The sequence below is a fragment of the Rhea pennata genome, chromosome 18 (genome assembly GCF_028389875.1).
Source record: "Rhea pennata isolate bPtePen1 chromosome 18, bPtePen1.pri, whole genome shotgun sequence".
NCBI lineage: Eukaryota > Metazoa > Chordata > Aves > Rheiformes > Rheidae > Rhea > Rhea pennata.
In genome coordinates, this window is record NC_084680.1 from 3964048 (window position 1) to 3989510 (window position 25463).

The 25463-nt window shown below is 40.2% G+C and overlaps 1 protein-coding gene across 1 annotated transcript in view; it reads left to right on the forward strand.

Annotated features, from left to right (window-relative positions):
- The window catches only part of PNPLA7 (patatin like phospholipase domain containing 7), a 130615-nt gene that overhangs the window by 48152 nt on the left and 57000 nt on the right, over positions 1 to 25463 (forward strand). Inside the window, exons 20-22 of the mRNA XM_062590991.1 lie at positions 4244 to 4357; positions 16227 to 16287; positions 18442 to 18591. Of these exons, the coding sequence (XP_062446975.1) occupies positions 4244 to 4357; positions 16227 to 16287; positions 18442 to 18591 (325 nt within the window). The remainder of the gene's footprint in view (positions 1 to 4243; positions 4358 to 16226; positions 16288 to 18441; positions 18592 to 25463) is intronic.

A 25463-nucleotide genomic window follows, 5' to 3' on the forward strand; every position in this document is an offset into this window, starting at 1 on the left:
TTTTTTTCAGTTATTTATGTCCTTGGTGGTTTTAGTCCAATTTCCTCCTCCTTTAGGGTCAGGTTGAATAAGAACTACAAGATGATAATGTTATTTCCATAACACTAACAAATGTTTCAGGAAATGGCTTAGTGGTGTTTGACTGCTGCAGACTTGGTGGGTGATCTCAGTGTTAAATTTGGTTTTATTAGCAAAGGAAATAATCTTCTGGGATTAATGCTACCTAGTCAATAAAAAGTAATTTTAAATTATGAAGATAGGAGGAGGTTGGGAGAGATCTGGAAACAGGACTGTGCTGACATCCTAAAGAGTGGAAAGAAGGAAAATGAGAGGGTGTCAGTGGTGCAAGCATTACCTGCATGTGCAAAGGAATCAATTTAGGCAATGCTTGGATTTGCAAAAAAAGCAAATACACATGTATTTAATGTGTATGGGAACTTCAGTTTGGCTGTGTGGGAGAAAATTGAAATATTAAAATACAGATGCAAGAAAATCACAGAATGAAATGGAGGAGTTGGAATTTTTTTTCGAGATGTAGAAAATGCAGGAAAAAGGGATGAATAGTAGTCAAAATTAAAGCACAGAAAAAAATCTTGTTGATAAGGAGAAAGGAGTATAAAGAAATGTGCTGGTGAACAATAAAATATGTGAAAATCATGATGTTAGTGCTGGGGTGTGTTAGAGACTCCTAAGGTTAATTTGGGTGTGTCTGTTAATCCCCGAGATTAGGGGAAAGATGGTAAATAGGGGGAAATAGTGATTATTAGGGACTTTAACTTCCCAAAAGCTTATAAGGAAGAATGCATACTGCCAATAATGATAGGGTGCAATACGCCTATCAAGGAGCCTGCAAACGACAATGTTTTTAGGCCTAATTTTAGAGACAAATAAGCTGTTCATGAAAGACCTTGTCATAGGATGTAGTTTTATATCAAGTGATCACAGATGGATTCAATGCATGTTAAAGTTCAAGCTAGATCCAAGTTCTGTGCTATTTAGAAAGTTGAAAAAAAAAAAAAAAGGGAATTTGTTTGAGAGGCTCACTGGACTGAGGAGCTCAAGGATTTGACTGTGGTTAAAGACTGAAATTATTTTAATTGAATGAAAGTGTTGCATGAAGCTTTGTCTGAGCAAAAGAAAAACAGACTGAATAAATAACATCTGAAACAGTTTAAATTTTTTCTCTTTATTTTATCTTAGTAGTTTCCTGGGGCAGAGCTATGACTCGATGGTTAGAACCTGCTCAGAGCAGGTTCTTCACAGGAAGGTGCAAAGAGCCATAGGCCTGTTTGATTTGGCAGATTTCCACATATAGAAAATGTAAAATTAGTGCAAAAAAAGGCTTTTTAACCAGAGTGTAAAGAATGGGGAAAAGTGAGAATGTAATGAAGACTGAGAATAATCCTATACGTGGTCCAAATATTGAACGAGAACTGTCATCTCCAGTGAAGAGGAAATGTTATAAGAATAGTTACGGGGTAGCTAATAAAAGTAGTGCGTGGTCACCGGGAATAGTAATGTCCAAGGGGAAAGGAGAGCTTGGGTTGCCTGGTGTGCGGGACCCAGAGGTTCCCCGTGTTAGAATAGCGGGGTGTATTTGCATGAAAACTTCAAAGCAAGATTTATATTGAATGTATGTGTAAGAGTAATACAAGATCCATGTCCTGCAGTCGTTTGGGAAAGGGGTTCGGCCAAGTCCCCGCAGCTGCCGGGCTGCCCGATGCTGCAGGAGCTGCTGTTGCAGGAGCCGCTTGCTCGGGAGGTTTTGAAGGGCTCTTTGACAAAGATTGGAGAAAGAAAGTCTCCGTCTCGCCTGTGTCCTGCCTGGGACTCGCTGCGATTAGGAGAGACTAATTGAAGTCACATTAGAAATAAAATAAGTAAATGAATGAAAGAAATCCCTGAGGCTTTGCTATAAAGCTAAAGTTTTATTCCCTTTTTACAAAGCTCATCTTTGCTGAAAGACCTGCAAGCCCTTTGGAGCACAGTTAATTTTATGTACTTACATGTAACGAAAAGAGTAGAAAAGGATGTTAGACAGTTTGAGTGTGTTTTCTGCTTTATACAAATTGAACTCCATCGGGCAAAGAAAGCCCGAGAAGGAAGGGCTTTAGCTGAAAAAATTCAGTTGCTGAACCTGCTTTCAAGGTAAGGAAGCTAAATTACAGATCCAAAAACTGCGATCAGAATCCCCTAACAAGGGCCAGAGGTAAACAGGAGGTGTTAAGCGACCACTTAGGGAACCCAATGGAAACTATTTTTTTTTTTTGGTGAGTTTGTTAGATGGCGTGACTTCACCCCTGCCCTTGTGATCTACATAATTAATTTAAAATCTCATTACATAATAAAACATCACTGGCAGCAAAACAAAAATCAAAGGCCAGGTCTTGCAAAATGCTGGTTTTAAGTTTATTTGTGCAGTTTTTCATGGATAACAGTTAGTATTTATTTAAGCGTTTTTGTACTGGCTGTTGCAAAGAGTTAATATTAGCAGACTTTATGGACTAATAGCTGGTTTTTGAGACCGAAATGTTCTGGCTGGCTGAGTTGTTCATTTTGTGTGCAGGTAGCCTTCCAAGTATGCACTCTCGTTGCAAGTGAGCTCATAGAGTTGTGTGATTTTTAAATTAATTTTCTTCTACTGTGAGCAGCGCTGCATGCCTGGGAAGTTGGCACAGCTTAGCCAATACACAATGTATTATATAAAAAGTGATAACTTTCTATTTGCCTGAGCTGTAGTTTTCTAATGAAAGCATTGTGTTGGAATTTGCTGTAACTATAAGCTTTTGGAACAAATTATGCTTAAAAATCCTTCCCCCTCCATCCTATATTATTTGCTTCTTTTTGTACTGGAAAACTAAAATGAAAAGTGATGTGCATTTTTATTCTAGTGTCCGTAAGTTGCTGCTAAGCATGAGCACTGGTTTTGTTTGTGTGTTAACCTTAGTAATTATAGCCACTGCGCTGGTTAAGCATTTTCTGTCTAAATACGCGATGTATGGATTTAAACCCCAGTAAACATTGCCTATTGCTAAAACTTGCAAAATTGTGCACCCGGCTGTTACTAAGCAATTAAACATTGTAGCTCTTGCCTGAGCTCGGGGTGACGCCATCTCACCTAGCGGGCTATCTCATTAAGCATGTGAAGATATCTCACCGAGGAATTTGATTTCTGCATGTCAAAACAAAATAAAAAGTGGAATGGCTTCGGAGATCTGTAGAAAATACAGTGGGGGATTCCAAAGTGCTTTAGTGAAACAGCTGCGTTTTGCAGAGTAGGATTTAGAATCTTCCTTTTGTTTATATTGTATCAGGTTTTCCCTGTAAAGCAGAATATTTCTGTAATTAGTTTTCATGGTATGATCATATTCTTCTTTAAACGCCCATTTTCCTCAAAAGAAAAGTTTCTGAAAGAAATGACTGGGCACATTGTTCAGATTTGAGCATACTTTCACGTGCATGTGTATGTCTGCTATGTAAGCATTTAGCTATGTAAATATTTAGAGAGAAAAAAAGAAAGAAAAAGATAAAAACAAACAATGTTGCTTTGGGCCAAAATGTGGCAATTTGCTCCTCATTCCTTTCTTTAATTTTTAGATTAGTTTTCAGGAATTCTCAGTTATTTCAAAGTTACTGGTATTAAACTTCTGAGAGTAAAATGAAAATATTTCAAGCTAGCATTGAGGGGGAAAAATAAAAGAAAAAGCAGTGAGTGAGTGAGGTGTTTTTTTTCTTTTGTGGATTTTTCCCAAGTAACAATGGTTTAGAAGATGTAGCGTGAATTTCTGTTGTAACACGCGAGTTGAGTGCTCGCCTCAGTGCGCAGTGGAGCTCGTATGCTCAGTTTGTTTGGAGATGCTCTGGATGTGAGACGTTGCAAAGCGCAAGGAAAACCTTCTCTTGTAATACTGTCGGTGTTGTGGTGCTGTAGGTTCTGTGGCAAACTTGTGACTGTCTGAGATAACACAATGTAGGTTTTTCAGACCTGGATTGAAGAGATCCTACTTTTTGCAAATGGCTGTGCATTCAGTAAGATGCCTCCAAAGGAGTTCTTGGGATAAAATCACACAGTCTATTTTGAGTGCATGTGAGCAGGGAATATGGCAGTGCAATTCTGGAGACTGTCTGGTTCTTTTCTTTTCTTTTCTTTTCTTTTTTTTCCCCCACTTCTGACACTTTATTTTTGCATTACAATGTGAATTATCTTTAAAGGTTTGCTATGTTCTTTGTCTCCCTCCTCCAGGTAGAGGCATTAACCCATCAACCTAGAGCCACAACAGTGCACGCAGTCAGAGATTCGGAGCTTGCCAAACTCCCAGAGGGAGCACTGACATCTATCAAACGCAAATTCCCCCAGGTAGGAAAATTTAAAACTGTTTTCTGTCTATCTCAAAAGATGCCTGAGGTGCTAAAACTCCCCATTACCATCAAGTCCTTGGGGTATTTCTGCATGACTGATACTTGCTGAGAAAATGTTTTGCTCTCTTAGTCTGAGTGATCTTTTTATGCTAGACTCCAACCAGCCTCACTTCCTTTAGGTTCTCATCTTTTTTGGCATGTCTTATTGCAGTACTATTTTATATTTCTGGAAGAAGTTCATGCTAAAATGTAGGACATGCATACTTAGCAAAGCGGAAATCACTTACTGCTGTTGATAATAAAAGAAAGTTTAATTTTTAAAAGTCAGTTAAATATATTGTTGTTCATTTGTCTTCCTCACTAGGACTCAAACTCAGCACTTGGTTGCATGTGCCTCTATTTCCAGAGCATGGATATTTGGGAGTTGGTTTTTCTTCTTACTTGCATTGTATTCTATCAGTCCTCATTTTGCAACTGCCATGTCTCTCTGTGTCCCGAAGATTGTGATTGCTTTCTTGAATCTATCAAATCATCTATCTTCTTTAATTCACTTGACATTATACCATTCTCCTGCAAATCTGGAGAGTGACAGACTTGAAATTTAATTCTTTCATCCCTAAGTGCATCAGGGACATTATACTAAGCAGTAAATCATTGCAGTAGCCTTAAAGGCAACTCTTTAATGCTGTTACTCTTTGATTTTCCTTTTCTCTAAGACATGTATTTATTTTACCAGATTTCTTTCAAAAACTTGACTGCACAAGTAATATGACTAATTAAAATATGAATGTTCTTTTGCTTTCTTAAGACCTGCAGTAGCTTTTTCTTTTTGACTTTGAAATATAAACCTGTATTCATGTGTTCTCACGAAACAAAAATTGTTGAGACTTTATCTGTATTACTGCTAGGAGAATGTGTTATTTCATCACTGCAGTAACTGTTCAGAAGTGATGTCATTTAAAAATAATCTTCCTAGTTTTCCTGCAAGCATCATTCTTTACTAAGGCGTTTCTGAACTTCTGTTACAGGCTATGAGACACTGTAGTTCACTAGGTCTCTCTGGAATAGTCTAGTAAGTTTTGGTCTTCTGTATTTAATGTAATAGGCTTTCTAACCAGTTTCACGATCTGGTAGCAATGTGCATGTTTTGTACATAACTAGCCCCAGAGTAGCTAAAGATAGGGTGACATGCTGTCTTCAGCTACCCTTTTATATATCACTCTTGCTGCTGACTGATCAGGAAGGGAGGAAATGAGCCCAGTGCAATTTAAATTTGCCTTACTGCCTACATAGTGGATGGCTTTAAATGTTACCAGTAAGCATATAAACAGTGAATTTACTAGTAAACATGAAACCCGTGGTATTTAGTAATGCTTTGAATCAAACACTGGTCCACACAAAGGTTGTGTTCTGCCTCTGCCTCTTTGTCTGGGGCAATAATTTATTTCAGTGTCTTTTCTTTGCCTTCCCTCTTCCCGTGCTCCCTGTGGGCAGAATTGATTTTGTCTTTTTCCTCTGAAGAGTGGTGGTGGTGTTCATCACTGTAGAGGTGTGAATCTTTGCTTTATAGTTAAAGATTACACTTACAATTCAATTCAAACATACGTTTGTAATACAGTTCAAGTATCTTCCCATGTCTAAAGAAAGCAGCCTACCAGCCACAAATTCCTGACTTTTTTGAATAAGGAATTAGTTTTCTCAAGACTTGCATATAATTTGGCTAACTAGTTGCAATGAAACAGAATGCTAAAAGGGATCTTTTCAAAGAAATGTATCTCAAACCAGACTGTTAGAAAAACACATTCCTATTTGCTGCTGTGTGAGTTTTCCAGATTCTAAGGTAAGTGTTAAACTGGTGCCAAAAATGAAAAGGCTTAAACTTTTGCTATCGGATGTTTTTACAACAAGCATTACAAACAGAAAGAGGAGCGTAAGGTAGACTTTAAGTTGGGGGTTTGTGCTGTTAATGCCTCTAGACTGGCTTAAGGACCTAAGAGAAAATGTTTATGATCTCAAAGTTCACGTGTTTCCTTTTTGTCTGTAAGATCCCTCAGACACATGGAGACAAGGATAGAAGTTAGTGAGTGAGAGTAATGGAGCAAAACAATCAGGTGGAAGGTTTGAAGTCAAGCAGAAAGTGTGAAGTCAAGTGTAAAGTTCAGGCTGCGAGAGAGAAGTTTCTGAGCTAGAAATTAATAAGTTGCAGACACAGAATTGTCCTGGGTAGCAGTTGCCTAGAAAAGGAATCCAGAGATTATGTAACATCAAAAACGAAACATGATTTAGCGTTGTCATGCAGTTGTGGGGGAAAGGAAAAAAAAAAACAGCTATGATAACAAAGTGCTTTCTGGAGCGAAGAAATTCTTGTATTCTTCCTGATACTGGAGAAGCTTCAGTATCCGCCTGTGGCAGCACACTTGAAGAAAGGTATAGAGCGATTGAAGAGCATCTGGAGGTCAGAAAGGAGAAGGACTGATGTTTAGGAATATTCATACCTATAAAGTAAAAAAGAATGAAGGGTTAAGGGAAGACATGATAAATATTTTCAAATATATAAAGTTACAATGATTTATTCTCAGGATTTATGATGTTTTTTTTCCCCTATCCAACCAGAAGAAATAAAGTAATGAGGGAATAGCAGGTGTACTAGTTCCTACCAAAGGAGAAATAATTGGTTAGATGGCAAGAGCAAGCTTGTGATTCAATGTTGTGATGAAGGATTTCCCTCTTAGTCCTCTGCAAAGCAGAAAACTTTTTTTATAGGGATGGAGAAAGAAGGAGCTGTGTGCCCACTCAGACACGCAGTCCCCTAATGATGGATAAGGTGAAGTTAACTTGAGTCTAGCTCGGTGGAATAGCGATCAGTGCTCAAACATGGTTGCTTACCCCCGAGTCAGGTGAACTGTTTTCTTAGTGCAGAGCCGACCGGAGGAATCCCACAACAGGGGCAGTTGCTTTTATTGTGATCTGACAGGCCTCTGTAGGGCCTCAGTGGTCTCTATTTTTAACAGCCAAGAATTGTGTCGTTACTGAGATTGAATTACCGTTTAACTTTAATTACCTTTGAGCTTTACTATTTCCTATCAAGAGTAAAGAACACTTCAATTTGAGGAGTTGGGGAGAGACTCCATGCTGCCTGCTTTTCGCCAGCTGTGAGATTTTTGTAGACGATCCTGAAAGGGATCCAACTGTTGAATGCATTATAAGAAATTGTTATCTGATGATCTGAAATTCTAAACATGAGTAGTGCTTGCTGACAAGGACAGTGGGGAGGCGAGTGGAACTATCTCTGGTCAGTAGAGCAATTCAGGTTCCTTGAGCTGTGATGTATAATTTGGAAAAATTGCATGAGGGACCTTGATGCTTGGGCAAGCGCCATACAGGTCGTCTTCCCTCGGCATCTGCTTTGGTCCTGTCTGACAGGATGCTGGTCTGTTGGGATCTTTGATATGACTCGCTATAGCCACTCTTATTCTGCGGAGGGGAAAAAAATCAGGTGAGTGAGGAAGGGGAAGCAAATGTGAGCACTATGTAACAGCCTAATTTTCAGAGTATTTGCCCAGAAATGAGAGATGGTATTTCTAGACCCTGCTCAATCTGGGAAGAGTCAAATGCACATCTCCTTGTCTCTCAGGACAGCATCCCAGCCCTAAGGCTCTCTGGATATGGCATTGCAGATGTTCCCGCTTGGAGGTGGGATCCACAGTGCAAAACCTCTTCCTCATCTTTTCAGGATTTGGGCCAGAAAGGGCATAACTCTAGCACAGTAGCCAACGCACTGAGCCAGAGAGAGCATTTGCTCCTCTGACAGCCTTAGTGCTTCCTTCTGGTGCTGCTTGAGGCTTTTTCAGAGTTGCAGGAGTGAACTGGAATTGATTCTTTCTATTTTCATCACTGCTTTTGTTTCTGAAAAGTAGGACAGAGAATTGGCTTGTGATTTTTGGCATCGTGAAGCAGTTGCGAGCAGTAGCGAGAGCGCAGAATTTGTTAACAGATTATGGAGCTGTTCTAACATCAGTGCGTAACATGGATCACATTTCCTGGATTATCTTTGCCTCTGCTGAGCTGAGATTGCTTTTAGATTAGTAATTTGAAATTTAGACCTGCGGTAGTTGATGGAGATTGCACTGAGAAATCGCTTAGAAGCCATGGGGAAGTGAACCATAAGACAACCTTCTGGTAACAGTAGAGCATGCTAGAAAATACGGAGTTTTTCTGCATCTTTATTTTAATTCTCTTAGTCTGCCCTTGGGTTTTAAATATATTCACAACCCATCATCCATCTTGAACAGTGAGTCTTGCTATCTTTGTTGTGGATGTTTTAACCAGAGCTTTTCGGAAGCGAATCGAGCCTTCGCTCGGGTTGTCCTGCGTACAAAGCGGGCTCCCTGACGCGTGCCCTTTTCAGAGCGCTTCCCTCGAGCGCTGTGTGGGTTTTGCGCCTCGCGTTATTTCAGCTTGATGTGGCAGCACCGCGGCAGGGCAGGGCAGGCCACGCTTCTAGCTTTCTCTGTATTATTTGTTCTCGTGGCCCATTAAAATAGGTTTTTCTTGACTGTGGGAGAAGCGGGTGCGAAAAGGAGAAGGGAGGAACGTTCGCAGAGGTTCTTCGGCGGCGTAGTCGCCGACCGCGGCCCCCCGACGGGCGGCAGGCGGCAGGGTGCTTGGCCAGAGCAGTGACGTGACAGCGGCGTTTTCCTTGGAGGCACAACTGATCGCGAGCATTAGAGGCTCAAAGCGCCCCCGGCAGAGAGCTTCCGTTCCTCTCTGCACCCTCGCGGTGTTTGCAAAGGTGCCAGGAATTGTTGCAAGTGAACGTTTAAGATGTAGTTTGTCGCTGCTGTGCTCGAGCCTTCGGAAGTTTTAGCGCGAGACTCCTTGCTAAGCTCCCCGAATCCGCGACGAGCTTCGCGGGCCGACTTGATCCGGGGCTGTGCGATGCTTCACCCATGGCGTGGAGCTGATGATCTGATTTATCTCCCCTCCTCCCTGCTCACCATCCCCCAAATCTTAAGAAAGGTGGGAGAGGAAAAAGCTCAAGTCCAGAAATGAGCTCTACAAAAATGAACCAGCTATTTTGTGATTTTTTTTTTTTTTTCATATAGACAAGATGACTGTTATTACTGTTTTACCCCAGTTGCATTTACTATGTGGAACAGAAAACCCTTGGCAGCCGTGCTTTCCCCACTAGCTTATCTTCATGTGATTACATGAAGGATCTTCATGTGGTAGAAAGCCCGTTTCCCTGTCTTTTAACTAAATCACAGATGTACATGAAGCTCTATAATACGAAGGTGCTAATAAACTGTCATTTAACTTATTTAATTTATAGACGGCCAATTGATTGGCTGATTTGAAGCATGAGAACTTAACTGTTAAATATCTTATTTTTCAACTTCAAAGTTGCAGGTGAAAATATTTAGCTTAACTGTAAGCCATTTTGTTCACTGCAAGAATACTGTTTTTTAGGGTACAGTTGATGGTGTTTCCACAAGAGAGGATCAGAACAGACTTGGAAGGAAAACTACATTCAGCTTTGTAGGGCTGTGTATTGGCTGGCTGTACAGGACCTAACCTGCCACGCCAGGCTTGCACCCTGATTACTGTTTCCAACGCTATTTTCCAAAACCAGGCCTGCACGTGAACCTGAAACAAGATGCCGTTGACAGGAGATGGTATGGTTCCTCCTAGGACTGACCCTCTGCTATCTTGCATAGGTTCCTGGCTGCTTGGAAATATTGAAAATAACTTACAGTTAAATCTGAACCTTAGTTTGGATGTAGAAGATACCATTGCCTTCAAGACGTGAGAGATACCACTCTGTCAATTGGTACCTTTCAGCAATTGCAAACGAAAATGTTATGAAGCTGTTGAGTATGACTCAACCCCGTTGTTTGGGGTTTGTTTGCCTTTGTGCTACAGCACGGGGCAGCACGCTTGGATGCTCCAACCTCCCCGCTTCCTTCCCCCTAAAATAGCTGCAGCTGCTAAAAACGCTGGAGCCCTGCTCGAGGGGAAAGCACTCAAGGTGGGTATCTGCCCGTGCAGGGACAGGAGAGGCAGGAGGTGGTTAAGTGTCCCTTTGCCCTGACAGTGAAAGGCTGTTCATCCAAACATAGAAAGAAGTGCTGAACAAATTCAGGCCAAACAATTTTATTCAATATCCAGGATATTTAGTTATTTGCATATCCTTAGGAAAGCAATGGCTGCTTTGCTCCTTGAGGTGCTTCTCTGTTTCCAAAACACCTGGGTTGCAGGATGGATGTGGTCAGATGAACTCGTGGCTGGGGTGTGATTTCTTGGCCTCTTGTGCAGCATGGAGCAGAGCTGATGAATATATTGTTTTATTTTGGTTTCTCTTCTTTTCTGTGTTTGTCCTCTTCTAACAAAGATGTTTTTGTACCACACAGTGCCTTTTGAATTATTTAATTGCTACTGGTAATAGACTGAATTTGGAAACTGGATCTTGATGTAAATTTTTTTGAGTTTTCCCATGAGTTTCTCCAACAGTTTAATAGAAGGTTAGTTAAGACAGGAAAAATAGCTTTGCTTGGCACTATCTGTTTCCTTTAAGAGATTGTCAATTTGTCAGGCAATCTGTAATATTCATAGAAAATACTTTCCTTTGTATGCACATTTTATTTACAACTGAATTCTCATTAAAATTGTTTGGAATAGGGCTTATTGTAAAGCAAATCTAAATTTCATAGTTGAAGTAGAAACAAAAGCTTTGACTAAAATCCAGCCTTAGGAAAATTAGCTGGATGTAAACAACTGGTTGAAATATTTTGGAGAATTATAGGAGATACAACACCAGCATAATCATAGCCACTGAAGTGTGGGAATGATACTAGTTGTTGAGCAAGTGGTGCTCAGGATAATACCGAATAAGTAAGGTGGATGGAGTACTCAGCTGTGTACAGGTACCACCACTAGCAGGTGACACCATGCTGTAACACTGTGTGCTCCCATCACTGAAGGGAAGCTTATTTTTAAAACTGAAGTAAGAAGTCTTGACACAGGCATATGTAGAGCCCTTGGGAATGTGAAGTTTAGTCCTTGCCCTGCAGTGCATGGGCTGCAGGTTTTGCTGAGAAATTTTACGTTTGTGAACAGAGGGGAAAATTGGTGATTTCCCCGAGCCTCTCGCAGTGTCATATGCTGAAACAGAGACCTCCACGTTCATCATAGGGGAGCTGGGGCCATTGGAGGCTGCTAAAATAACTTGAGTGGATCTTGCTTTGGATGGAGTTGTTTCAGAAGCAACCATGAAGACACTGAGCAGATGCAGTGGTAAGTGGTAAGGCAAAAGCTAGGTTGGAGAGGATGCAATCGTGCAGAAGAAGGTGCCCTGCTGCCATTTCAGAAAGAGGAATACAACTTAGTCCATTTGGCCTCGGACAAAAGCAGTCTAACGAGGTAGTCTGAAAAGGTGAGTAGGAGGGAGGAGGATCTGCTTCCTTCCTTTGCGAGATGCCTGTCTTTGCTCACAACTGAATGTCCTGCTCCTGGGCGGGTGATCTATTTACAGGCCCAGGAGTGGCTGCAGGGGGACAAGAGCTTTCGGGGCTTTTGGAGAACGGTACTGACATGGCTGGAATCCCAAGTAGCTTTTGAGAGAGCTTTTGATCCAAGAATCAATTTGCTGTGATTCTAACAAATTTTCTAGCCCTGTGAAGTAGATTTTCTTCCTTCTGACCTGAAAAATCTCTTGCCATAGGCTCAGGAGAAAGTGTTTTTGTTTGCTTTGGGGTGTATTTTTAAAATTTACTTTTTTTTGAAAGTCGATCCAAATATCCAAGCAGGTCTCTGAAATCCAGGTGAATACTACTAGACCATACGTGTGTATGTTTAGATTGCAAAGCCTTCCCAAGGTGAACTTTGTGCGTCATTGCCCAGCTTGACGTTGGGTAGTCCAGTGCACTGCCTGTCGCGGGGAGAGGTTTAACCTAAGTGTAGCAGTTTTAAGAGTTTAGCTCCTTCTGCACAGGAGCTTGTTATGGAAGTGACTAGCTAATGTCTCTGGCTGAAGGGATTAACCCTTAAGAAAGGGAGTACGGGGTCTGCTCACTGCTACCGTGGCTTCTAATCATGAGGAGTGATAAATTCGGCTTCCTAACTAAAACATGTTTGGCTCTATCCCTAGCACAGAGGGTCAAAAAGTTGCATTTCCTTTGCGGGCAGTTAATGATTTTAACCAAATTTAGAAACCTTCCGATGATCTTGAGAAAGTCAGAACTCCAACTGGCTGGCTTTTGGCAGTTCCGATTTTTTTTTTCTTTAAATGGAAGTCCAACCTTAACCAAGCGGCTCGTTGCCAACAGATTGGGCTGTGAATCAGCGTGTGTGGAGAGCTGGGTGTATGTTTGCAGCTCTGGGTGGATAGGTGCTAGAAGAGATTGCAAAAACCCCGAGTGTGCTCTAGGAATGACTACACCAGATGTTTCCAAGTGTGCTGGTAAAGCTGCCCGGCCACGGGCAATGTTTGCCACAGTGGAGATGAGCCTTTTGCATTTTCAGATGTCTGGGAGCTGCTCTGTGCTTTGGCACCATGCTCGGGAAAAGAGGCATTTGGCTGGGGTGGAGGTGGAAGTTGGTCTCCTCTGGGTTTGTGTTGTGCCTAAGTCGATCACTGCTTCAGCTTTGCTGGGGGAGCAGCAGTGGGGGCTGTGCAGCACGCTGTACCTCAGAAATACTGAAAAATCAAGGGTTCTTGCAGATTAGTCAGGTTTATCATAGAATCGGTAAGGTTGGAAGGGACCTCTGGAGATCAGCTAGTCCAACCTCCCTGCTCAACAGGATCACCTAGAGCATGTTAGACAGGGTTGCATCCAGGCAGGCCTTGAATATCTCCATCCTGCAACATTGTCAGACTTTTCTGTCTTCTTCTTCTTTTACCTCCCCCAAACTCTCACTGCTGATTCCCAGGACTTTTCCTACAAAATGCACTTAACTAGTTTGCATAAAAATAAATGGCTGAAGAATGACTGCTCAGATGTCTGCACCAAAGGATCTGCCTCCCAGTGCCTGAGATACCTGCCTTTCTCCTGTCTGGGAGGTGCTAACTCGCCGTTGTTCTGATGGTGAAGAATCCAGCGGCATGGCAGGCTTTTTTTAATCCCCCCCCCCCCCGCCTTTTCTTTAGATACAGTGTCCACTGCTGCAGTGGTCATGCTTGTGCGTTGTGCTGGTTGCTGCTGCTGCTGTGCTTGACACCTTTTCCAGCAGCTATCTCCATCCTCTAGAAAAGGATCTATGGTGTATGGGGTCCATCCTGGGATCCTTTACACAGGAGCAAATATCTTGGACAAAGTCTTTTGTCGTCTTAAACCAAACAAGGCTAAAATTAACCCAACAGGCAGCTGGAAGGGGAATTAAATAATTTGGGGTTTTTTTTCAGACCTTTTCCTTTCTTTTTCTTTTTCCCATTTTTTTTTCTCCCCATGGAAAACTTCCCAAGAATAATACCAAATAAATGTTATATCAATGGTCAGAAACATCCCTTACATCTTTTTCTACTCTAGTGTCCATTTTTTCTGCTCTGGCTAATCAGCTCAGTGGGAAATTACATAGCCCTTAAAAAAAAAAATAAACATTACGGGGGCAGCCTCTTGTGCTGGAAAGCTGGGGACATGTTAGAGTTTCTTCCAGACCTGATCGGTGATTGATTTATTTGTTTTGGGGTCTCCATTGGTTTTGAGTTTTCCCCATTTGTACTGAATTTGGTGAGAGCTTGTCTGGCTACTCCAAAGAATAACAAATTTTGGTTGATCGTTGAAATTTGGTTTTGTTGATGAAGAGACTTAACTTGACTTTTCCCTAAGACTGATGGTCAAGCCACTCCTCAAGAAAGACATTGCCATTTTGTGAAAGAAAATTTAGTGTAGATATTACAGAACTCAAGGAAATTTGAGGCCAGCTCTTAGCTAAAATCTCAAATTGATGTTCTTTCTGCGTTGCCATGACTGCAACAGAGTGACTCATCCTGTTATGGTTAGCAATTTGCTTGTCTTACAAAGTCACTGGGGAAATAATTTTTCTGTATCTATATGTACCGAGGCTGGAAGGTTTGCTTTAGCAAACAAGACAAATAATATTCTTGGTAATAGGAGCAGCCGACTGGAAAATGAGACCAGCAGGATCTATTCTTAGTTCTGTCATTAACCTTGGACATTTTCTTCAACTTAGCTATAGCTCTCCTTATACTCTCTGTAAAGCAGAAAAAGTTATAAATACAGGAGGTGATTTTTTTTTTTAGCAAGTAGTTTAGCAATTCTGGTGTTGAAAGTGGGCCAGAAGTGTAAAATGTTGGTGAAAGATATTCCTGTAACGCTGGAGTAAAGTTGAAGCGTGTAGGTAGGTGTTAGGTCTGTGTGTGTGAGATGGATATAGCAAATGTGCTCGAGAGGTGGGTTATCTCCCTTTGGGTGGGAAATCAGTCTAATGTTATTTAGAATTCCCTTCCTTCCCTCCCTGCCGCCCATATTTGAGGCAATTAACAGAGCTGGGTGCAGTTACGGAAAACTGAATCCCAGAAGTGCAGATTTTGTAAGGTAGCAATGAGCTCCTCTAGTGCCGGCGTGGTAGGAAGCTCTTGTTAGGTTGCTGGCAAACTGTAGCATTTCAGATCTTGTCCAAGATTCCAAAATAGTTGAGCTTGACAGTTCACTCGCGGTCAGCGGTGAGTCCTAGTTAGCCGTTAGGCGTTAACGGCAGCAGTCTTGCTGGGTCCGTACTCTCTGCTAAGTGGGTATGGAAGATTGTGTCTGTTATTGATGCAGACAGGAGAAACTTGAAGAGTTGATCTTCTATTGCTGAGAAGAGGGTTGATGTGGCATCTTCAGGAACTTACAATTATGGCTGTCGTAAATAAATCACTCAACTTTGTTTAGCTCTTACTGTATTAATAATATGCGTTGTATTGGAAGCTACTTGTTTGCTCTTCTCCCTTTCTCCTTCAGACATTTGGAAAAAAAATGGTACTTAACTAAAGCTGTGGAGCTGCACAGTCTAGAGCAGGATTCTTTTTTACTTTTAAGCAGGATATAGAGAACAGTTCTGGTGAGCGTGCTGACATGTCTTGATGCTTGCATGGTCATTTGTTTGAAAGATGCCTCCTGAAGTGCTCGTGCTTTGGGAACAGCATGTCTGTCTAAAATCCAAGGCAGCCGTGTACTGCTTCTTTAGCTTTTTAGAGTGTTAGAGTTTGGAGATAGATCAATACGTATCCTCCAGAAGATAAGAGCTACTTTGACCTTGAAGTGACTTTCTAGGGGAGAAAAATCTAATAGTTACTACATTCTTAATGTGTTTAATTCCTCTTTTTGGTATTTGATGATATACTTGTGCATACCTTTCCAGAATAAATGACCTATTTTCCAAGTTTGCTACTCCTTAGTATTGTAGTTATTGGTCTTCTACTATACAACTTCTTGGGAATTATTGACTGTTAACATTGGAGATAAGCTGGTTGGCTTTCAGAGAAGCTAGGCTTTTAGAATATTGGTTTGTATCAGAAAAGGTCCTATTTAGTGCAGACTTGAGCCTTTCCGTTACCTACTAGAGGGGGAGGTATGTAATGACCACTGCATAATGAGAGCAGCTTTTTCTATTAGAGGAGTAAGCACACTGGAGAAAGAAAAGAGGAGAGCTGAAAATATGATTTGAAATGTTTCCAAAATTAGATTTATTTTCTTTCTTTTTTCCTTTCTTTTTTTCTCTGCTATTGAAACCTCTCTTCTCAGTATTCCACTTAAGGCAACATCTTATAAAAGCCTAGAAGTATCTGTTTAGATACACTATTTTTAGTACATTCTAATTGTTTTTTCCCTTTACTTTTTTTTTTCCCCTCTTTTTTCCTTTGCTAGGTTGTGACTAGACTTATTCATTTGCTGGGTGAGAAGATTCTTGGCAGCCTTCAGCAGGGAGGTAAGAGTCATTCCTGGACTATTCCCATTGATTCTGGATTCTAGTTCCATTCCTTGGAACTAGATTTACATTATTAAATCCAGAAGCAGAAAGCACGTATTCAAAAAGAATTGATCCCTAAATATTTTAGCTGTGGTCACAAGTGAACTGTTTAAATATCTTTTAAAAAAAAAAAAAAAAAAAAGTCCAAGAAAAATTTTGCATGGAGCAGCTGTGTAAGTACCAGGGTGGAATAATTTGTAGCTAAGATAGAAAAGTACAGCTGCATATGTGCAGTGAAATTTCCTTGAAGTTCACTGGGAGAGAGAGCTCAAAAGGGAGCTTCAGAAATAGCAGCTACAGTAGTCTTAACTCAAATAGTGATGCTGAATGGAATCTACATATAGGCTGACTTAAAATGCCCGTATTTACCTCTTCTTAACAAATGGCTTGCTGTCAGACAATTCATTATTTATTGGCTGTTAAAATCTGTATATGTGGCAGGGGCTGAAACAAAGTAAATTTACTAAATGAATTGAGGTGAGTAGGAGGAAATTTCCATGTAGGGTGTGGGGTTTTTTTTTTTTTTTTGGTCAGTTCTTAAAATAAATGCACGTTCATTACTGATAGCATTGTGGGGTTTTTTGCTGCTGTTTTTTTCTTTTTTTAATTGATACAAAAATTGTGTAATGTTACTTTTATTGCTGTTTTTGCAATCTTCCAAAGAGACTGAAAGTGCGGTATTTAAGTGACTTAATCTTGGTGGGTTTTTCTGGAGCAGTTTTGGGGAACAAATTCCAAAGTCTGCATAATTGGCTTTGTATAGAAATCTCTAGAGGTGATTGCACTTAAATTTTTTTTTTGCGTGTTTAAAGGCATTTGTGGAGTATGGCAGAATCTGCACTGCTCTAGGGAATAAGACATTTTTGTGATCTGGAGAACATGTAAGGAAAATCAGTGTTAGTCAGTTATAGGAGTTCAATCGGAGAACAGTCTCTGAAGTTCTAAGGAAGGATTGATGGAGATGAAAGAGTTGAACACTGATATGTAACTTGTTTGAACCTACAAATATCTTCTTGAAGAGCACCAAGAAGAGTGAAAAACTGTTTAATGTTCTGTGTAGGACTATTTTAGAAGACATGAAATGAATAACACAATTGCTGAATATATATATATATATATATATGAGAAAGGTTTATCTGATACGTCTTTGTGCCCTGCAGTGTTCTGTGCAGTGGATTATACATACAGACTTTGAAAGAGTTTTCATATCTATTACAGCATATCAAGTGCTTCCATAAGTCCATCTCAAAAAATGATGAAATAGATGAGCAGGATGTTAAATTTTAACTTAGGTGACATTAAGTTTATTACATGCTTATGGTTGAGTCAGTAGGTGCTAGGAGCAAAGTAAGGTTGTTTGACAAGACTTTTTTTAAAGAGGAAGAAGATAAAAAGATCGATTTTTTTATAGAACACTCTTATCATTATTATTTTCCTGAGCTACACTTAATCAGCCTTCCTTAGTATATTGGAGGTATTTCCACTGTTACTTTACAGCTACTTTAGAAGTTCCAAGTTTTATTTTAATACTGCTAGGCACATGTCTATGAAGCTCCACTTTTTCCCATCTTGGAGAGGAATGAAAAGAGGGAGAGCTATTTATTCCCTATAGGATCTTTATTTGTTGAACAAGTATTTATTTCTCTGGTCAGGCATGGCATAAAAAGTGAATGTTAATTTTTCGAATATATTGACCCAGACAATGGGCTTTGGGGTTTAGTTATTTAAAATGATTCTTCTCGTGGGATAAGTTAATGCCTGTTTTGAAGTTGTGTAGGTGATTCAAAGAGCACTTTTATTCCTTTCTTAATAGGTCAAGTAATGCGCAGTGCATTTTACCTGTTCCTGTACTCAGATGTTTTTTAAGATCACCTGACTTTTACCCACCCCTGCTGTGTCAGCAACTGAAAGTTGATCTTCATCCAGTTGTGAATGAAATATGTGGGAATGCTTGATGTTATGCTGAGATTAATCAGTTCAGTGATATTTTTCTTGCTACCTGACAGCTGAAAACAATGCTCTCAGAAATGAAACAACATTTAACTTTCTGGGCTGGGCTGGCTGATGACTTTTTTTTTTTTTTTTTTTTTTTTTTTTTTTTTTTCTGAGCAGGTCATCCTCTTGGATTACACACTTCGAGTAGCAAGTGGGATGCCGGAAACCCTGCCAGCAATCTCTCTACAGTAGCAATTATGCCGGTGTCTGAAGAGGTACCACTTACTGCTTTTACGCTGGAGCTCAAGCATGCACTCAGTGCTGTGGGTAAGAAATTGTTTTTGTTATTGTATCAAGGGAAGTAAATGTTTCTTATCTTTTCAAAAAAAAATATATAGCCTGGTACTTGTCAAGAAGTCGGAGGTGGATTCCGGCTGTATTTGGAGGGAGGACTGTAGAGTGGTTCTCAAGTTCAGACTTTCTTCATGATTTTTTCTCGTAAAACTCTTACTTCTTCTAATTCACTCTCTTCCCATTCCTATCACACATTTAATTTCAGTGGATAAATTCTGTAACCTTGATGACTCTGAAATACTAGCTAATTGATCTGTTGTCTGCCTCTCCCCTTGGCTGCCGTCACTACTCCTAAGACTGCAGGCATTTCAGTGGACAGATCCTACCACCAGTGCACTGTTCTCCCAGTGCCTGTTTGAGAGTCTAATTCCACCTCAGATAAGTGTGAGATTCTCTGTTTTTGTTGTACAGCTTGATCCAGCAAAGGATTGCTAGTGAAGCTTCTTCTGTTGAGGTAGTAGAGTGAGCAGCAAGCATAAGATCTGATCATAAAATGCCTCGTGGAGGAGATCCTGGTTGCCAGCACTTGAGAGTGCAAACTATCTTAAATTAGGTCTTTCTATATTGCATCTTGCATTATCCTGATTGTTTCCATCTTGCTTGTCTGTCTTGTGCTTTTTAGTTCATTAATTGCTTTATCCATTGGTAAGTATGTGCAAGTTCCAGTTGCTAACAGAACCATGTATTCAATTCACCATGCCTTCAGTTCATTCTCCGTACTACAGTTTGATACTTCCTGAACATCCTCTTCACCTCATCATGCACTATGGCAGATTTCTTGAGTTAATCCGCTGTAGTTCTTTGAATTGTTAGTCTACTTGTTCTATTTATATATATATATTTTATATATATATATGTATGTATATATATATATGTATATTTTTTTTATATATATACACCTTATTGCTTATTATTTTGAAAAGCAAAAGTTACGATGTTTGTGGTGTAACAACTTCAAATTTTTGGTATTTCCTTTCTTGATCTTAAAGGATATCTAGAGCTGGTACTTATTCTGCTTTATACATATGACTGAGCAGCAGTAGGAAGATAATGTTGATGCTTGAAACCAGAAAGACAAGTTGCCAGATGTTGAGGTTTTTGGCATCTGAATTCCACCAGACAATGGCCATCTTTTCTTTCCACTCTTGAGCTTAAAAAGAAGATGAGGTCTTGAAAACTTAGAAACTCCATACATGACTGAAGTTTCAAAGCTCTTCTCCTTGTGCTCTAAAACTACTGCATTCACAGTCCTTAGGACAAGTTCACAGAAACCTCGGACAGGTTCTATAAACTACTGGGAGGGGTGAATTGTAGAAGGGGGAGCTCAAGACTGCAGTCAGAGTTATAACTTTTTTTGTAACATGAGTAACTTTGAAATCCACTTGGCTAACATCTGTACCTATAGTATCTACAAAATGTTAAGAGCTAAAATGTAAAGTTGACAGATTAAACTCTTTCACCTTTTGAAATATAAGTGCAGTTATGGTGATGTGTCTCTGTGAATTTCTGCATATTTTATATATACCTCTAATTTTGTTAGAGCGACTGAAAAATCTTAAGTGCATAACAGAACATAAATATTAGCATTAGCTGTTTTGCTAGTGGGTGCTTACTATGGATTGTTGCTAGTTTATTATGATATGTAACACCATGTGGAGCCTGTAAAACAAACAACTTTAGTCTGTAAAGGGACTGTTGAGAATAAAAATATCTTGTCTAATTGAAAGCACCCTGTAACAAACTCTGGGTTTTGTTTTGATCATGTGGCATTTCCTTGTTCACCCATCTCTTGTCTGCTTCTGAACTGACAACTGTGTAGTGCTTGGCAGCTACGGAGGGTACTATACAACCTTGGCATCTGAAGTTCTTGCGAAAATGGAGCAGACGGCTGCAGTGGGAAGAGGAAAGTGTTGTGTGAAAACACATCTAGCCATATGGTTCAAAACACAGCTGGTAGACCAAGTTCTTAGCTCACTAGCCTTGACAGCCTCTTCTCATCAGGTCAGTCTTATTGTTTATTCAGCCCTGCAACACTTTGAAATGTTGGCTAACCTTCCGCCGAGGGCTTACTGTTTGTGTTTTAATGCTGTATAGTGGCGTGTTTTTTTTCTTCATGCAGCTTATGTTCTGTTTTTTAGCAGAAGCAGCATTCTCTCTGTTTAGTTTTTATGGGTTTTTTTCTTTATGTGAAAACTATAAATTGTTTGGATATTCTTTATCGGTGCATGGCAAAGGGGTCTGTGTGATATGCCAGATGGTGCTTTGCTATGAGAAAATGAGTTGGTTTTTCGAAGGATCATCTTCCTACTTCTCATGTCAAAAAACGAATAGTAAATTTGATGCTGTGAAGCACAATTTCAGTTTACTTGTAGACTGTCTTAGTAGTCACTTGATCAGTTAGAACTGTATTCATTTTACATATGGGGAAATTTTTTTAAAAAAGAAAAGATTCGTATTAGGTCTTCAGCGAGCAGCTGTTATGTTGGAGCTTTGTGCCTCTGCTACCTGAGTACTTACCTGCCTCTAACTTTCAAATTGTACAACTAGCACTAAGGTCCAATCATAGTTCACACCAAAACCCCCAAACTTCGTTATGGAAATGGTGAGAGGGTGGTTTTATTTCCCCTCTCCCCCCCCAAGTATACACTTGCAAAGTCTCAATTGAATGTATTTCTCTTCAGGATATCTGTTTCAGTGCTTGTGTTGGTAATTTTGAGAACAAGAGATTTTCTGTGTAGACTTGCTGCTATTCAGTATGTTTTTGTTGTTTGTTCTTATTTGTTCTTTCTCTCTCCTATTGTTTTAGAAAATTCCTTACTCCTCCTGTTTAATATTAACTTAGATGAACATCGCAGTGGTGTCTAGATTCCCCCTGCTGCAGACTGTCCCCCAACTGCATGAGGTAGCCCTTACTATAAGAGCAGAAATGTATTCTTTTCCTCAAAGAATTTAAAATCCAAGCAGATGGAGGACAAAAGGATAGAAGAAACTAGGACAAAGCACACAACAATGTTAAGGTGATTGCAAGTACCATAATAAGGTGTAATCACAGGAGATGGTCATCTACAGCCGCATGGCTGACCTCCATGGTGGGTCATTAAAAAAAAAACAAAAAAAAAAAACAAAAAAAAAAACAAAAAAAAAAAACAAAAAAAAAAAACAATGCAAAATTAGATGAGTTGTTTCATTTTTTTTCCCAAGACTGGCATTAGAAGGATGTTACCGGTGCTGTGAGTTTGAGCTGGTTGCAAGTTTGTTTTGTTTTATTTTTTTTAAGCTTTAAACTATTTCCATCTTATTAAAGGAGTACAATAATAGTGACAAACAGAAAATCTCCGTCCTAGAGCAGGGACTTGTGGCACCATGAATTAACATAGGCAGTCCACAAGAGCCTGAAAGTAATTCAGAGTCTCTTATTATTTTCAATACTTTTGTCTTTAATGAGGCAGTCAGATGAACGTGATCTGGAGTTCTGGCTGCCTTTAAGCAGTTTCTTTGGTGGCAATGGCTCGTATCGTCCTCAGAATGGTACTGGGTCATGAACAGCAGGTCACCTGAGGGAAGGTTCAGGAACCTAATTTGAGCATTGATAGTTCAAAAAAATGTTACAGGATCAAGAACATCTTGTCAAATGGCTTCTTGGGAAATGGTTATATTTTGGAAACAGCTTGCCTAAATGAATTCTGGCTTGGACCACAATGCATAGCGGTTCTCAAATTGTCCCAAATCTCTGGATTCTGGGATACAGGAGTAGCAGAGTAATTTCTTTCTAACTAGCAAGGTTGTCGGACAGCGCTTATTGATTTGCTTGGTTGTGGGCAAGTCGTGCTTGTGTTCTGCATGCAGGGAACGCCATGCGCCCTGCTGCCCCGGCCGTTTTTTACCCAGCCTTACTCCACCAAATTGCTCTGGTTTTTTTTGAGGTGTGGTGTCTGCGGTTTGTGATAATACTTCAATTCAGATGTCATTTCTAGACTCTGTGATTGTACCCTAATTAAATCCAAAAGGATGTTCATGTTTCCATGGAGTTTCTTCTGTTCAAAAGCTGGACTTGCAGAGCAGTTATTTGATAATGGAGAGAAATAACTCAACGTGAATCTGTCTTCATCATGAGAAAGGTATGATTGTAAAATATGGTCTGAGTATTGAGGAGCAAGCAGGAGAGTCTTGCAGAGAACAGTGAAATCAGAGACATCTTTAGTGCTTCCTCATTCAGTTTGCATGTGTGCTTCAACATAGAAAGCCCTTTATTTGAATCCTGGGCTTTGGGCCTCCAAAGAAAGAGGACTTGAAATATAATTTTTTTAAAAAAGCAGAGACAACATTTTCCACTCCTGAACTGGAGGGAAAATCAGCAAGTTTCTTTGCAGTGAAACAGCAGGTTAAGTTAATCAGGCCAATGAATAGCAGCTAAGAGAAATCTCAGACTAGAGAGGATGATTCTAATCCAGTGTGTGTCTCTATCCTGCCTTTCTGCTCTTAAAAAACAAAAACAAAAAAAAACCCTTGCTTTTAGTTTCTAAAATATATAATGTATTTAAAATCTTACTGAAAAAACCCTAATAATAATTTATTGGGATTTTTAATGTGTAAGTCTGCCTGAATTTCCCTTATTTACGCACAAATTAGATTTAAATCTTAAGTATTTTCTTTGGTGAAATGACTGTGGTGCCTGGAGCCTGGCACAACTAGGTGTGTGTGTTTTGCTGGGCAAGATCTTCTGACACTGGGACATCAAACCCTTTTTAGCAGTTCTGTCTCAATACATAATTTTGTAGACTTTTATGTTAGGCCAAATGAATATTTTGATTTGAGGAAATCTAGTTAATTACTTCTGCCATGATAAATCTCTTTCACAGACTTGTAGTTTTGTCTTGCAAAACTGAGGAGTTTGCGGTCCCCATTTAGATGCTCCATGAGATTTCCCTGCAAATGCTGACAGTAGCTCATGATCATTTGTGCACGGGGACGCATTAGACCATCGCAATGCCGTGTTTTCTTATCTGCATGTTGATGTGCTTAAAAGCTGGGATTCAGAATCCCAGTGAGTTTGCAGAAAGAAAAATCTGTCTATTATTGGGCTTTTAAAAGTCACCACCTCTGGCTTGAGAAATTCATGAACTGCAACTTGGAAGCTTGCAAAGTGTCATGGTTTATCTCACTCTGATACTCTTGTCTAGCAATCTGCTATTGGTTACAGTCAGAGGCACTGCACTGGGCTAGATAAATATTCAAATGTTACATCATATATAACCTTTCTTATGTTTTTAACTTTGAGTTATTAACCCCATGTCTAACTCTGCTGGAACGGAATAGTCACTGAAAGGTGCAGGCAGCGTTTGGAGGATGCAAAGGTGTTTTCAGTATGCTAATTTAAACTACAAATTGCTTCTGAAGCTGATGCCAGGTGTAGAGACAGTGTTACTAGATGATGTGTAGTTATGAAAATGTGTGTTAAAGATGCAGTAATGCATAGTCTGGGACATTCCTGCCTACCAATATGGCTGTATGAAGGGTATGTACCTGAGAATGATTTTATTTTTCATTGCTCTTAGCAGTTGAGTTTAAATAACAGTCTCGGTCATTCTGGTTTACATGCTTGGGAACACACATGTTGGTGTTCTTGATCACATTAATGAAAGGGAGGGTTATTTAATGGTTGGTTAATTGGGCACTTGCTAGAAATTGGAAGCATAGAGCGGGTAGTTGTTACTTCTGAAGAAAAACAGGGTGGATTCAGTTGGAAACGTCCCCGTGTTCTCTGCTGGTGCTCTGAATAACGGGCTGCGAGACTTGTTCCCGCACTACCGCTGTGGAGAGGGGATGCTAGGCAGACTTCTCCAAAACTTGTCTATCAGTGTGCTTGCCTGTACACGCTAGTTTATGCTGCATGTGGAGACAGCTTCTCTTTCCAAACAGAAAAGTAAGATGAGTGGATGTGATTTTGGAAGTCAAAAGCCTCTTCAGGTTCTTCTGATGCTTGATGGGGAGAGATGGTCCCCAGTGAAGAGTGAGGCCTCTGCGTGAGGCAGCTGTTGTCCTGACTGGTGTGAAGATGCACCTCACTCTACAAAATCCGCCCTGGTGTTGTGTACAAGGTGTTCTGGTTGGTTCATTCACCTCGCTGGCTTGTTCATGTTTAATGGTTTTCCCCTTGGGGCACGAGCCCTTAGTGCGACACATCGGTGAGGTGCTGCCCAAACTCCTTTGGCGAAGTTCTTCTATCTTGGTGATCTGGAGCTGGGAAATAGCGGGCAAACAAGTGCAAAGGGGGAGCACTGTGTTCCCTCCTTGTCATTAGTGTCTCTCATTTTACATTTTTATTTTATTTCCTTAGCTCATTTTACATTTCTGGCTGCTTGTCTTTGCCTACTACCGTTGTCATAAAGCTTTGTAAGTCACATATCCTGGAAGAATATTTGGTCTATATATCATTTCTATTTTGTTGAGAGCTTTGACATGTTAATGAACACGAATAGTAACTCTTGTATTGAATGCTTTTGTCAAGATTTACCTGTCCTTTCTCCCATAGTCTTGATCACATGCAACGTCACAAGCATTTCTTTGGGGAAACCTCTTTCTTCCACTGCCCCATCCAAAGTTGTATCAGCCCAACTGTTTATGAGGCTGGAAGGTGAACCAGATAAGAGAACCAACTCATGTTAAAAATAATATGATAATATTCCCCAAAACTTGGGTTGATTCCCTGCAAAGTGTCCTACCGGCACATGCAGCGGAGTGGCACAGGTGCAGGAATGAGGGGCAGGCGAAGCCAGCACTGCTGTTGAAGGAAATGTTTAGCAAGTGATTGCATCTCTCTTGGGTCTTTTGCTTTCAGAGAACTC